Genomic DNA, 13,647 nt, shown 5'->3' with positions numbered 1-13,647 from the left:
AAACAACAAATGAGAGCGAACGATGAGGGGCGAAAGAGTTATATAGGGATATTGGTCATGTATTTTTTTTTTTTTACAGCAGGGGTGGGGGAACCTTCATCACTAGTGTACAGTGTATGGCAAATGCGACAAAAGAGTCATTAAAAGGTCCAAAAACAATAACGATAAACATGTGTTCAATCGATGCATAATACTCGTAGATTTAACGACTGTAAAAAACGAATGCAATCAATCGGTCGCCAAAATGCATAACATACCCCACCCCTGTTTACAGCATATTTAACGACTGTAAAAAACGAATGCAATCAATCGGCCGCCAAAATGCATAATGATACCCCACCCCTGTTTTACAGCATTTAACGACACGTTGTTTCCGTTTTGCCCTTTTCTTCCTTCTCGGAAACAAACCGCAAAAGCGGATGCGAATTAACCATACCAGCATTTTTAATGACCACGAAAAGCAAATTGTGTCGTGACGAGGAACCACAAGGTTTTTTGGAGGGTTTTTTTTCCCAACGGTTGGTAGACAGGGTTTAACGCTCTTAAGCAGAGGAATGTCAAGCGAAACAAAGCATTTGATTGATTGTTTTGGATGATTTTGAGAATGTTATTTATAAGAAAACTGCCAGTCACTCAGTCACTGTGTTTTCAATGATTTACAATTGTACTTCAGGGTCAGTTCAGGTGTAAAATAATACCGTTTACAATAACAGTTTGCAACACAATAAATAACAATATAATTCAAAACAACAACAAATGACCCTGCAGGTGTGTCCTGTGGACATCTGTTAACTCGCTCTGAATGTGAAAACAAAATGTAATGACTGTATTTTTTTATCATTTACGTGATTTGATGAAACATAATAGGACCTCTTGTCTAAACAATACTGCGTTTGTAGCAGCCATTTAATATGTCAATATGTAGCATTTAGTCCCCGGATGAGACAAATCGTTTGTCTTTTACACAAGGATTGCATTTGTAAATGCTGTTGTTACAAAGCCCAATATGGCTTTCTTTGTTTCTTTTTTTTTAAGTGTCGTGGAGGTAAATGACAACTTGAGCCCGAGGAAATGAATGTGTTTTGTTCTGGCACTAATTGTATGTCTGAATGTAAATATATTTACCACAAAGTCGTGTCTTCGTGCGGCGACAAAGTAGTAGAAGCATGTTTTGTCGGTCTTTGCTGTTTTTCTTCTTTCAATTTCTAGTATTGTGATGGTTAACATGAAGTTCTAAAGTGTGACAGACCTACTTGATGAATGTCATTTGAAGACAGCTGCGTCCGTTTAGGAATTGCTCCGGTTTCCACTCATGACTTGTGTTAGACTATAGAATAGACGGTCGTCGAATTAAATTAAAGTCCACTTGAACATCCTTACTGCCTCTGTCTATTTGGCTATTTTTGAACTGTGTTTTTGAATAGATAATTAAGGCAAGTACAACTTAATTTCTCGGTGGAAGTGATACATGTCCAGTTGTCTCCCGGTATTGTGACGTCAGGTCTCTTGTCTTACTCGTCCATTTTTCCCTAAACCGTGCCACTCGTAACTCGAGCCACATCTTGAGTACTGATTAATGTAAAGGGCTAAAAGTCTGATATACATTTCTGAAATTGTTCAAAGTACGTTTCAATATTCAATGTGGTTTTTATCACATTAATACAGTTGTTCACAATAATTGAATAAGGTAGGAAAAGGACACATTTCAATACAGTATATAACACTTTATTTTTAAAAATCTCTGCAAGTTCTGACATTCTTTATAATAGATTGTTAAATTCTACAACTTTCACAGGAAGTTACAATGGCCCATCATTGGTGAGCTTGTTTTAGAACAGGCGTGTGGTCCATTGGGGAGTACCTGTTGACTATTGTATCATACAAATGTTCTTTTTTTTATCACCGAATTTTCATTACGCCTCACCATCCATTTTATGTATACTTTGTCCAAATTATTTCAAAACAATAAGTGGAAATTGTCCTTAAATTACAGTATAGCTGCACTCACCTAAAGCACTGTGATATTGACTTTGCATGAAGCAAGACCTCACTCATAAGGTGTGAGCAAGCAAACTCCTTAAACATTTAATAAATTACTACAAAACACACACTTTGACTTGAAGGTACTTCTTGATAGCGTCAGGAAATTGAAATGGATCAGAACACTGAGGTTAGAACGTCAGAAAGAACGTTTTAAATTTGATGTGTCAAAGCTTGCAATGGTTCCATCAAAAATAAAACCTTTACACACTGTCTCAGCAAAAGAGCACTGACTACGATGACATGACCTCAACATCAAACAAATCCTCTGTTAAATGTAGTCTTTCGACAACGGCATAATATCATCGGAAGAGCAACATCAGCCAAAAAGGCTACTACTTGCGCATAAAGTGAGAAAGGACATCCATTGGCAGGGGGAAAATGATGGTGGAGTTCTTCTCTGCGGCGATGGTGTTGAGGGTCTGCAGGTAACGGAGCTGCAGGGCTGACGGAGACTCGGCGATGACCAGCGACGCTTCCTTCAGGGCGCGGGATGCATTCATCTCACCTTCCGCGGCTATCACCTATATGAGTGGATTAGCATGTGGGCCTTAGTGGCAGCAGCAGTGGTGGGAAGTATACATTCTAAAAACTGCTGGGTTAAAAGTAACCCAAGTTCTCGGTCCAAAAGAGACTGACCCAATGCTGGGTTTTTTATACCCAGAAAATTGGGTGGAGGGTTTGGCGCAGCACGTTGGCTCAAGACTTTGACCCAACAAGGGGTAAAAGCTACCCATAGTGATGAGTAAAGAATAACTCGTTTTATTACTTTGGCCCTGGCCTCTCGTGCAGCCTCCGCCTCGGCAGCCATGGCTCTCTGCAGCTGAACGGGTAGCTTCACATCTTTAATCTCAACACGTTCCACTTTGATACCCCAGTCGTCTGTCGCTTCATCCAGGCTTGACTAAAAATAAATAGTGAGAAAAAAGTCCGTCCGGAGTTAGGAGAATGTGGTTGGTGACTCTGAACCAGCACTTGTGAATATGTTTATCCATACCTGCATGCTGTGAGCTATCCCCTCGCGGTCAGATAGCACCTCAGCCAAGTTCTTCGTGCCCAAGACGTTTCTGAGGGTGGTCTGGGCGAGCAAACGGGTGGCGAAGTCAGCGTTGGACACATTAGCGACAGAGGCGATGGGGTCATTGACTCGGAAGTACACCACGCCATCCACGCTGACTGTCACTGAGTCCTTAGTCAGAATCTGGGGGAGCAAAAAAAAAAAAAAAAATTTTTTTAAAGGCCCTTTGAGTCAGAATGAATCGTTTTAAAAATTCGTTAAAAAAAATCTACTTGAGATCTTCACAAGAGCACGTCTGAGTCTGCTTCATAAATACAATGAATGAAGCTTAGACTAAAAGCAAGCATGATGATAAAAATATTCTTAACATGATACAGTGTGGTCATAAATAAAATAAAGATGATTTAAAAAAAAAAGACATCGTTATAAACACCTCTTGACGTGCGTGATGTTTACCAAAGCTCACGCACCCATTTCGGCCGTAAAGGCAAATGCTAAGGGTGCCGTTGTCACTAGGGGGCGCCAAACATTTACCAGCTGATAGATTCAAATGTAAAACAATGCCCAAATATTGTATTCTAATTAATAAGACAGCATCAGTGAAAACCAATGACAGTATTTTAAAGACATCAAATATGTAATGATTTTCAGCGCATTTCATGGCGATAGCCATAGATACAAGAACATTTTCGGGGTTTGTGCCATCATTACCTCTTGTGGAGGGATGTCGAAAGAAACAGTTCGCAGATCAACTTTAACACATGAATCAGTACAGGGCAAAATGAAGAAAATCCCTGTGAATTCACAGTGGAGAAATATATTACTTCAGTAAGCTCAAATGTTAGAATGTTCACAAAAACACACTGATTGTTCATACCTGGTCCTTTCGCCTTCCTGTCTGTGATGCGGCCTAGTCTGAAGATAACTGCACGCTCATACTCCTGAACTATCTGCAGAAAGAATCAGACATGAGCTCGAACCGCAATCAAACAGCCAAAGGATATGAAAGTTCCAGACCACCAAACCACTTGTCCCCCACACACACACACCTTCAAACAGAACCAAATGGTGAAGGGGAAGAGGCATATTGTGAAGAAGCCAACCAGTATGACTATAAACCACCCACAGCATCCCAAAGAGCCGGTCTTCTCAGCTGCAACGACAGACAACAACTTGATCATGTTAATTTCCAACACTGGCGTGCCGCATGCAAGCCCCTGCAGAACAACAACAGGGCAAGACCATGGTTGTATAATACTTCATTAGTTTGTGATCTCATATTTCAGGTGAAATGCATTGTGATTCGGCTCCTCCTTCATTCATACATGACCTCGACACAAAGACAGTGCAAACAGTGAAATGTTGACTCAAGCTTTATCTCTGCTTTGCTAAAAAAAAAAAAGTAAGACAGGGAAGGGTCTGTTTATCATGATGCGTCAATAGTTTCCATCCTAAGTCAGTTTACGGTGTTCCTGCAGTACAACCCTGAGCCAGTAGGAATAACCTTTGCTCACAGACATACAGTATTTATATTTTTTAAAAACAACATACCGGTACAAGGAATGTTAGTTGTTTTATCTCAGCATGGAAAACGCATCACTAACATGACGTTTTGCTGCCATGTTTTTTCCTTTTTTTTTTTTTTTTAATCGTGCAGACAACCAGCACTGTTCTCTTTTTGGAGTGCAGACCACATGATTTGCAGTTTCGCCTTTGTTGAACTAAATGACATTTTACAGTTGCATTAAAGGAATGACTTGTTTGCAAATCATACCGCCTCATTGCGACAATGAGGTCACATGATTGTTCATAATCACGGGGAAAATAGTTTGGACACCCTTGAGTCACTTTCATATCCTATCTTACATATTATTGTTTAGTTGGTATGAATTTTATATACAGTGCCATAACACTTTATTATTATTATTATTATTACAAATGTGTTTTTTTTTCATGGCACTCATTGTCTACATTTGTAACGAAACAAAATAAAACCTGATCACCGAGAAAAGTAACGTTGAATCCAATGTGCCTAATCTAACGTGTCACATTTTACAGTAAAAATGAAAATACGAATTTAAACCACAACATCCAATTTAAATGAACGAAGTACTCGAATCTGCTGTACATCAGTTGTTTAACAGTGTTCCTTTTTTTTTTCTTTTAACAACACACCTGTAGAATGACAATGCTGTGATAAAGCTCGAGATGCACAAACAGCCATGGTCACATGCTTTGGGACACTTTATCTCAGTGTGTCTCCATGACGATCAAGCTATACAATGCATTCCCTTGACCGCTTCGCACCCTCCTACTGGCACAAGTTAAGCATCTAAATGCAATAAACGCGCACACAAAAATAAAAACTTGCTCCGATGTGCATTATTGTAATTTAATCAATTTATGTGAAGAGGGAATACTTGCTCATCTACGACAACAAATCATCCAAAAATTTGTAACATTAAAAAAAAAAAAAAAAACAAAGCTCCAAATAGACAAAAAAATAATGTTTTGCTTACATATTAAGACTTCTTTGCTCAGTCCCGGCCTCTTCTGACTTTCCATTCGATCCTCCATTTCCATACACTGGGGGGGAAAAAAGTCAAGTGAGGGAGTCACTTGAGTGAGAGCGGGAGGAAATGTTACTGCGGAGCAGGAAGTCATCCGGGGCCTTTTAAAGCTGCAGAATGATGTTGTACAGTTGAAGGAAGGTGTGGCTCTGTGTCATCCACCGAGGACAATCAGCAGGTCGTCAGGGCAAAGCCCTACGTGCAGACTGCATGAACAATAGCAAGTAATGTGACATGGTAGTTTTATGATATCACATTTGGGAAACTAAATCATTTTTGGTGTACACCTCTGAGATCAAACGGAAGAACCTGTGTCTGCGGAGTGTTTTCATTTATTTAGTTGACCTCATTTCATCGGCTTGGCACAGTCCTAACACGGCATAAAACACAGAGGAGGATACAGCATCCGGTGGTTTACTACCTAAAGCAATTTAACAACTTCAAATCCATTGTTAAAAAAAAAAAACAGTGTAACAAACAGAGAGCAACTCTAAGTAACAGTAGGTATTAAAATGTAAATTCCAGGACACAAAAGTTACAACAATTTGCATTAAAAACTGCTTGTGTAACAGCAACGATTAGCGTTTCGCTCACTGAAATAAGAAGTGGAACAACTCCGCAGCTGAAACAATGACTACAGAACTCAATACGGCATCTCTCTGTATTTGATTTCATCACAGTTGTCAACAACTCCCACATCGTATGGTCATTTCATCACGCTTACATGGCATCATGTACACACGGACATTTCATTTTCACTTAATTCATCTTCGTAAAAATGGCGACAAGACAACAATAACATTAAAACTACTCACCATCGATTAAAAAAACAAAACACAAAAAACAAGCTCATATTTACATCTGCTCACTATTACTATCGTTTCATTTCACAGTCTTCTGTTTTCAGTTTGGAGACGAAAACAATTTGTTGAAGGTCCAGACAGCGCATGGATAGCAGTGGTCAGCATGTAATCACAGTTGATGAACGCAGCCGAAGTGAACGGAGGTATCACTGCCAACCCAACTGGGGGTGCAGGCCTGGCTGAAGGGGAAAAGGGTTTCCTGGGCCTGCGGGGTAGTTACTGAATGCATTGGGCTGAGGAGCTAAGCCCTCCAAAGCCGATGTCGGATGAGCCTGCAAAATGAGAAACTTTGATCAAACGAACAGCCGCATGTCTCAAACCACCAGAGTACAACTATTTTCTCTATATACTGTATATAGGGATGGGCATTCCGGTTAAAATTCAGGATCAACCGAAAACGCAAAGGTGATTTTCTGGGCCCTTCCCGTGACTCATCTCTGTCGCAACCCGCTGATGACACTTGAAACTCAGAGGCCACGTCTTTCCTGTTTGAAGCCTGGCGGATGCGCTGTTGATCATTTCTTTCGGTATCATTTTGGCTCCATGATGTCAAAATGTGAAAGGCGTGCTGAAGAGGACTGTGACAACACTAATTGTAATTGCTTGAGGAAATGAATTGTTTATTTGTGACCACTACACACAGGGTGGATACTTCGCTGTTCACCTCCTTGTTAGAGTGTGCGTGTGTACCTGCAGGAGGGCAGGCTGCATAGCTGGATTATGGAGACCACTGAGAGTGGCAGGGGAGGCCGCCGGAGAGAAGCCTGGGACACCAGGGAAGGACAGCAGGCCCGGGAAGGCGCCGTTTGCTGACGCCTGGAGGCCACTGCTCAACCTGGAATACATAATCCAAAATTCTCATTATTGTTAATAGCATTTGCTGTATCGTATCACCACATCATATGATTGTACAAACACTTGAGAGCAAACGGTATTTTTAAATTATATATTTTTTCTTTCATCATTAACATGAGAGTGATCTTATTTTTCAAAAGGTATCACTCAGGAGAACGGTACAAAATAATTTCCGTGACATCAAAGAATTTGTGTAACAAAGTGAACTAAGAAGCAATTTTGCACAATGGCTTCACCAACAAGTGGACGGCTTTCCAAAATTGTTTTGTATGTCGCAATAATCTGGCATTTCAACAGCGGTGTGTAGAACAGAAGCGTGTCACATGTCAATTGTAGGGCGAGGCTTAATGGAATAGACTGTAAAATTCGCAGCTCATGATAATCATGGTTTCCAGCTATGTGAGACAAAGTCCATCCACCCCACCCAGGGCAGAGTGCAATCTGGAGAAGATATTGCTCTACTTGAGATACGGTGGTTATAAGTAGTCTCCAACCCCTCGCTCAAATGCAAGGTTGTGCCACATGTATGTATACTGAAAAAACGATCACCCTGTGTGCGTGCCATGGTTTAATCTGTGCTATGGGAATGGCAACAAGTTGATGCAGAGGTTAATTATGTACCTGCTGCCATCTGGTGGAAGAGCATTGAACTGTTCGGCCTGTCATTATACATCATCTCTGGTTGGGAATCACTGGCCTAAGAAAAAAAGTGACATACCCCGGCTGAAAGTTGGAGCTGAAGGCAGATGCAAAACCAGGTAAAACCGGCGATGATGCTGGGGCGCCGGCTGCCGCTGCCACCGCCGCTGCCGCAGCCTGCACTGGTGCGACAGACGCAACAGAGGATGGAGCAGCTCCAGGTAATCCCATGAATGAAGGCAACACGGGGCTCCCTGCACTGTGTCCTCCTGAAACTCCCAAGCCTGTGAAAGCAGCGGGGCTGGGACCAGGCGGCAGGCCTGGGAATATAGAGGCAGCAGATGTGAGGCCTAGCCCAAAAGGGGAGGCTGCGCTAGGTGCGGCATTGGGAGCCAGGCCGTGGTAGATGGAGTTTGGGGAGGGATTCGAGATGCTGCTCGATGAGGGGATAGCGGTAGGAGGGAGGGCGGAGGAAAGAGCAGGAAAAGGGGACAGGCCTGGGTAGTGCGGCGGTCCCGGGCTGGCAGACAAAGCCTGGAGGCCGCTGATGGCGGCGGGACTGGCGAGTGAAACTTGAGGAGAGCCTGGCGGGTGCGAGAGCCCCAAAGAACGGGCCAGCACAGCCTGGGCTGATCCCGGTACAACCAAAGGGCTAAGAGATGGCGTGCCAGAGCGAGACGTCCCCTTGAAAGCGGAGGACACCGGGCTGTTACTGCCGCTGCCGCTCCCCCCGCTGTGTCTGTTCACGGCTGCGCGTTGTTGCTCGTGCTGAAGGAGTCCAGGCGGACCCATGGCGGGCTGAGCCTGGCCAGAATGGGCAGGGGAGGGTTTGGGACTGGGGCCTGGGGTAGAACTACTGGGAATCACTTGAGCGGAGGACCCAGGTGGGTTAGATGGCGTTTCAGAGGGGGTGTAGCTACGGATCACCGAGCCAGGGTGGTTACCTGCTTGTGCGTGCATGCTATGGAAAGGGTGCTCTGTAGACTGGGCAAAAGCCCTCTGCTGAGATGCCCCCATGGAGTTCATCTGAGACAGGGCGTCTGAGCCGTTGCGGGAGGTGGCGGGGGTGCCTGGTCGGGAATGAGAATGGAAAGGGGAGGGGGAAAAGCCCCCACTGCCAGGAACAGGCGTTCCACAGGGGGTACTGGAGGGGGTGTGGGCTTTAATGACAGAAGAGGGTGTTGGTGTAGAGTGGCCGGTGGGGGTCTGCGGACCCGCTTTAATGACGGATGGTGACGGAGCGGGAGACGAAGAGTTGTGAGAGGGGACCATGCCGGGAAAAACGGGTGTGATGGGAGTTGTGGGAGGTGGCTGAGACGGGGAAGCTTGCGGTCGGACAGGGGTGGACGGTGTGGAGCCATGAGGGATCAGCAGCGGCCCGCTGTTGACTCCTGGTGTCGTGTTCTGGGGATTGCCTGGTTTGGTGTAGCCTAATGGTGAAAAGACATCAGGATGAGTGTCGTTCTGTTCTCACATGACATGGCTGCACTTTTGAAAAATCACAAATACAGTGGTACCTGTACTTACGGTGGCTTTGCTCTGGGTTACTCGCCAAAATTTCACCAGAGCAAATGAACATGCTAAATCAAGGTACCACTGGAATGTGAGAATCCGAAGCTTCAATAACAGTGAAAAATAGAAAGAACAAGGGCGAAAAGAGAGAGATTCCCCACGTGCAACTTCAAAGATGGGAATATGATCTTACCTTTGGGGGGGGATTCTTATCATCATAGTGGGTTTGGCAAATGAATTATTAACATGGCTCATATCTTCCACTTTTTTTGAAAATGACAAATGTAATGAAATAAGAGAGACTTTATGCCTCCCCAAAGTCCCTGAAACATGGTTTTCAAGTAAAGGCGGGGAGGAAAAAAAAAAGCAATGTGAGTTATAAAGTCCCCTCATGAGCCGCAAGCATGAATTCAGAAAGAAGACCAGTCACGGCATTAGTCTGAAGCTATTTGCGCCATGCGCAACCAAATGATAAATTGATCATCTGCATTGACTGACCAAAAAACACAGCACATTGACGCAGTTAGCGTATTTCCTTTGATGCTACCATGTGTCGTGTCTCTGCAGAGTAGACGTGGCATCTGTAAAGCTGAAGCTTAACGGGAGTTTATGTGCAAATGTGTACATAGCGGATATTTCAGTATACTTAAGTACAATTTTGGGCTACTCTCGCCACTTCTGAAAATAACAAGGTGCCCTTCATTATCTGCATCACTCCTTTTACTCACCAAAGAGCATCACACAAGGCATCTATATGTGTGATTATTAAGGACGCATTGTTATTTTGAAATTGGAAGAATCTGTTAGATGTCAGCAACGCTGGGAGTGATTTCCATCTCAGAGTCACTCCTGGAAATTGCCAAGGTTGTCACCTAAGCACTTACTGATATTAGCGCTAAATCAAATGAAGAACTTTACAGCCTTAAAATGTACTTGGGTTGTCATTTTCTGGTCATTCAGTTTCCCTTTAAAAAGAAAAAGAAAGCATATTGCGCACCTGATAGCACATTAAAGCTGCAGAAGTGCAAGTAAGCAGCATGCCAGCTTTAAATAGGCTTCTACTTGCTCACACACATACAGGCTTTGCTGTTGAACCATACCTGCTACTTTGTGGGCAGAGTTGTAGGGGGGAGGGGGCACATTGGCCGTTATGACCCCTCCCATTGAAACAAGGCCCGCGTTGTTGTACGCACCTGTGTAGCAGTTGCAAATACAGGAGTGTCATCGCCCACCACACAGTCACACAAAGCACGCCGTACCACTTACACAAAAACAATACTGCAATCAAACCGTATGTCCACCACTCAACAGTTTTGAACCTTTTTTGTCACGAGTCTACAGCGGGGGTTACAGCGGGGGTGTCGACTCTTACTTGGTGCGATGGTAGCATGGGGTCTACACGGGGGTATGGGGTAGGGCACGGGCCGATGCGGGTTGTAGCTTGAAGGGAACTGCAACACAAGTCACGTTAAAATGGAAAAAAAAAGTCATTCACTCATCTAGCAATAGAGGACTAGTTTTTAAGTGCTCTAGTGAATCTTGAGCCACAAAATAGACCGCAAAACACATTTGTTTTGTCTCTTCATCGGCAGCACATAATTTTGATGAGAATATGACACCATTCCATTATAAAAGACCTTACTGGTTTGGAGGGTCCGATTATCCGGGCGGCAATCCCTTTCCCTTCCATACTGTTAGAAGTGTCGTCTTTCTTCTCGCCTTCTTTCTTTAAGGGAGGGAATCCCTGTGATCAGAAAGAGCACACATTCAGTGATCTGGTTCAACCCTTCATCAAATATAAATTGCATGAACTCATAATTATCAACATGAGCAATCTTACTCATTTATTTATTATGGATGCCACTGACAAATCACGAGTTAGTTTCTTTGCTCAAATTTGTTCTAAAAAGTGTGATGCGCATAATGTAAAACCATTCAAGTCTATTGAGTGCTCTGGTTTATAAAGAAGCAAAAATGATGCAGACATTTACGAGAGAAAACAGCACAACGATATTGTATACGCGCTTCACTGCTATGAAGCATCACGAGGTTGTGCGGTTGAATAGAGCAGATTGTCATTCTGACCTCGGTGCTTCAATGTTTCCAAATTGGATTTTTTTTAATTTAAAAAAAAAAAAAAAAATCAAAATGAACTCAGTGAGCATAGGCTGCATCTTTGTTTAAGATGGGGGTAGGGGGGAAGTTGTATACTGTCTGAACTTTACGGGACTTACTGGGAATGTGCCTGTAACCAGACTGGGTCTGCCTTTTGGATATGGATTTCCTGGTATCATACCGCAGGATGAGATCATGGCTACAGGAGCCTTGCAACCCACCTTACATACCTGGTAGAAAAATATGGTCAGGGAATTCAGTATGTTAGTAGAGATTATGGGTAACATTTAAAAATCAAAAGCTCGAAATGCTCAAAACCATATTATGAATAAAATACAATAACCAATCACTGAGCCAATCACAAGATGGAACAATATATCAATTTAAGTTTTTTTTTGCATATACAAATACCTGTTCCAGAATCCTGCGAACACGCTTCTTCTCCGACAAGTGTATGCGAAACAAATCCTCAACAGGACGGTAATTTTGCGCATCTGAAATATTCCTGCAAAGTAACGGAGACTATTTGTCATGCTTGAATGAACCGAAGGGGATGATCTTCCCATTCGCCGATTGTTATATTAGCTGATGCACTCACAAAGCGATCAGCTCCAAGACAATAAGTCTGTCCTTTGAAAAGGTGAAGCAATTCAGAATGTTGGCAACTTTGGTGGTGGGGATTGCAACAATTTTCTACAAGGAAAAGTATCATCTTTTAAACATGGCAGGGGACAGAAAGACAAGATTACATGTGTTTAACTTTTACCATCTTTATAATAACTTAATTTTACTTGAAATCTCTTTAGGTATTTTCTGTATTTACACATTGACTAACCATGTTCTATTAAAAATAAAAAAAAACATTACTTACATGCTGCAAAGCTTTTACTGCTTTAATTTGAGGTTCTGCCCAGGAGAAGTATTTCAGTATGTCCATGACCTATAGATGGTCAAAAAGACATCTTACAACACGAGACTGCTTAGTCTTGCAGTTGGTGAACTTGATATATTAATCACAATACAAATGCTATGTATCAATGTTTCTGATTACCTGTTCGCTGGAGAAGTATCCATGAACCTGCTCAATGGCTTTAATCCGCTGATCAGTCAGGACACACTGAATTATACACAAATGGAGTATTCGGAAAGCTGTTAAGTTTGTTTGACTGTTCATCACAATTGTACTTCCCTAAGCACATTTTACCTTCTTAATTTCATCTATGACGATGTCAAATGATTTCTTATCCATGATGGTAGAATTAAAAGATTGCCTTTAAATGTGACACATTCACTGTGTCAATCCACTATTCGCAGCGGAGCTGATATCGTTTGAAAGTGCTCTATAAATACAGTTGAGTTGAGTATCGTGATTCACGATAATTTAAAAAGATCTTAAAGTAGGTAAGGCCAAACTATGATGGCCTGAATATAATACAAGAAGAAAGCATATTCCAACGCATTTAAGAATACAGTACTAGTATAGTGATTGCACGTCTTATTGATCTCAAGCGACGCAACTTTCCTTTAGTTGAAACAATGACTTCCCTCCCAAAAAGAGAAGCGACAATGCCGACTGCAGGGCACAACCTGCCTGTATCACATTCCTAACAACAAGCTAGTCAACTTTAGCTGCCCCGTTTACGACTATAGTTGAACTAGAAGGCGTTAAGAATTTGGAAAAATTAGTTTGACCGTCCGTTTCATTTATTTTCTTTCAAACCCGATCCCAGAAATTATTAAAACAGTGTCAGAAAAATGACAAAATTAAAAAATATTCGACGAGGACGATAGCTCATAGGCGAGCTTCCACTGACAGTTGGCGTTAGTCAAGTCAACACGGTCAAGGACCTCGGCAGGCAGCTCGACAGAACGCCATGAAGACTGTGAATAACAATATGAAGATTAGACTAAATAAGAATTATAAATACATGTATATAGATTCTTAAAGTCAAAGTTTATTATAATAATACAAAATCTCTTTTGTGTTGACTTATTTAACTGTTTAATTTATTAATTTTAAAAAGGCAGTGCCAGG

At 42.4% G+C, this 13,647-nt stretch overlaps 2 protein-coding genes across 3 annotated transcripts; both read right to left on the bottom strand.

The window, feature by feature from the left end:
• Window positions 1-1,711: 1,711 nt before the first annotated feature.
• stoml3b (stomatin (EPB72)-like 3b) lies at window positions 1,712-5,815 on the bottom strand. Its single transcript, XM_019873437.1, has 7 exons — window positions 5,578-5,815; window positions 4,108-4,211; window positions 3,936-4,008; window positions 3,770-3,852; window positions 3,038-3,241; window positions 2,810-2,944; window positions 1,712-2,564 (listed from the first exon to the last, which is right to left on the bottom strand). The coding sequence occupies exons 1-7, from the start codon at window positions 5,720-5,722 to the stop codon at window positions 2,376-2,378; spliced, it is 933 nt and encodes a 310-aa protein (XP_019728996.1). The 5' UTR covers window positions 5,723-5,815; the 3' UTR covers window positions 1,712-2,375.
• Window positions 5,816-5,942: 127 nt separating this feature from the next.
• Window positions 5,943-13,477, bottom strand: proser1 (proline and serine rich 1). 2 transcript variants are annotated; one of them, XM_019873434.1, is made up of 12 exons: window positions 12,817-13,477; window positions 12,664-12,729; window positions 12,484-12,552; window positions 12,211-12,305; window positions 12,024-12,117; window positions 11,732-11,842; window positions 11,140-11,241; window positions 10,870-10,948; window positions 10,598-10,690; window positions 8,065-9,415; window positions 7,182-7,326; window positions 5,943-6,763 (listed from the first exon to the last, which is right to left on the bottom strand). In XM_019873434.1, the coding sequence occupies exons 1-12, from the start codon at window positions 12,859-12,861 to the stop codon at window positions 6,638-6,640; spliced, it is 2,376 nt and encodes a 791-aa protein (XP_019728993.1). In that variant the 5' UTR covers window positions 12,862-13,477; the 3' UTR covers window positions 5,943-6,637. The 2 variants fall into 2 exon arrangements, with proteins under 2 accessions (XP_019728993.1, XP_019728994.1); XM_019873435.1 differs by lacking the exon at window positions 10,598-10,690.
• Between the last annotated feature and the right edge of the window lie 170 nt (window positions 13,478-13,647).

The sequence above is a fragment of the Hippocampus comes genome, unplaced genomic scaffold, assembly GCF_001891065.2.
Source record: "Hippocampus comes isolate QL1 unplaced genomic scaffold, H_comes_QL1_v1.1 scaffold59, whole genome shotgun sequence".
Taxonomy (NCBI): Eukaryota; Metazoa; Chordata; class Actinopteri; order Syngnathiformes; family Syngnathidae; genus Hippocampus; species Hippocampus comes.
This window is presented reverse-complemented; position numbering and strand designations above follow the sequence as displayed.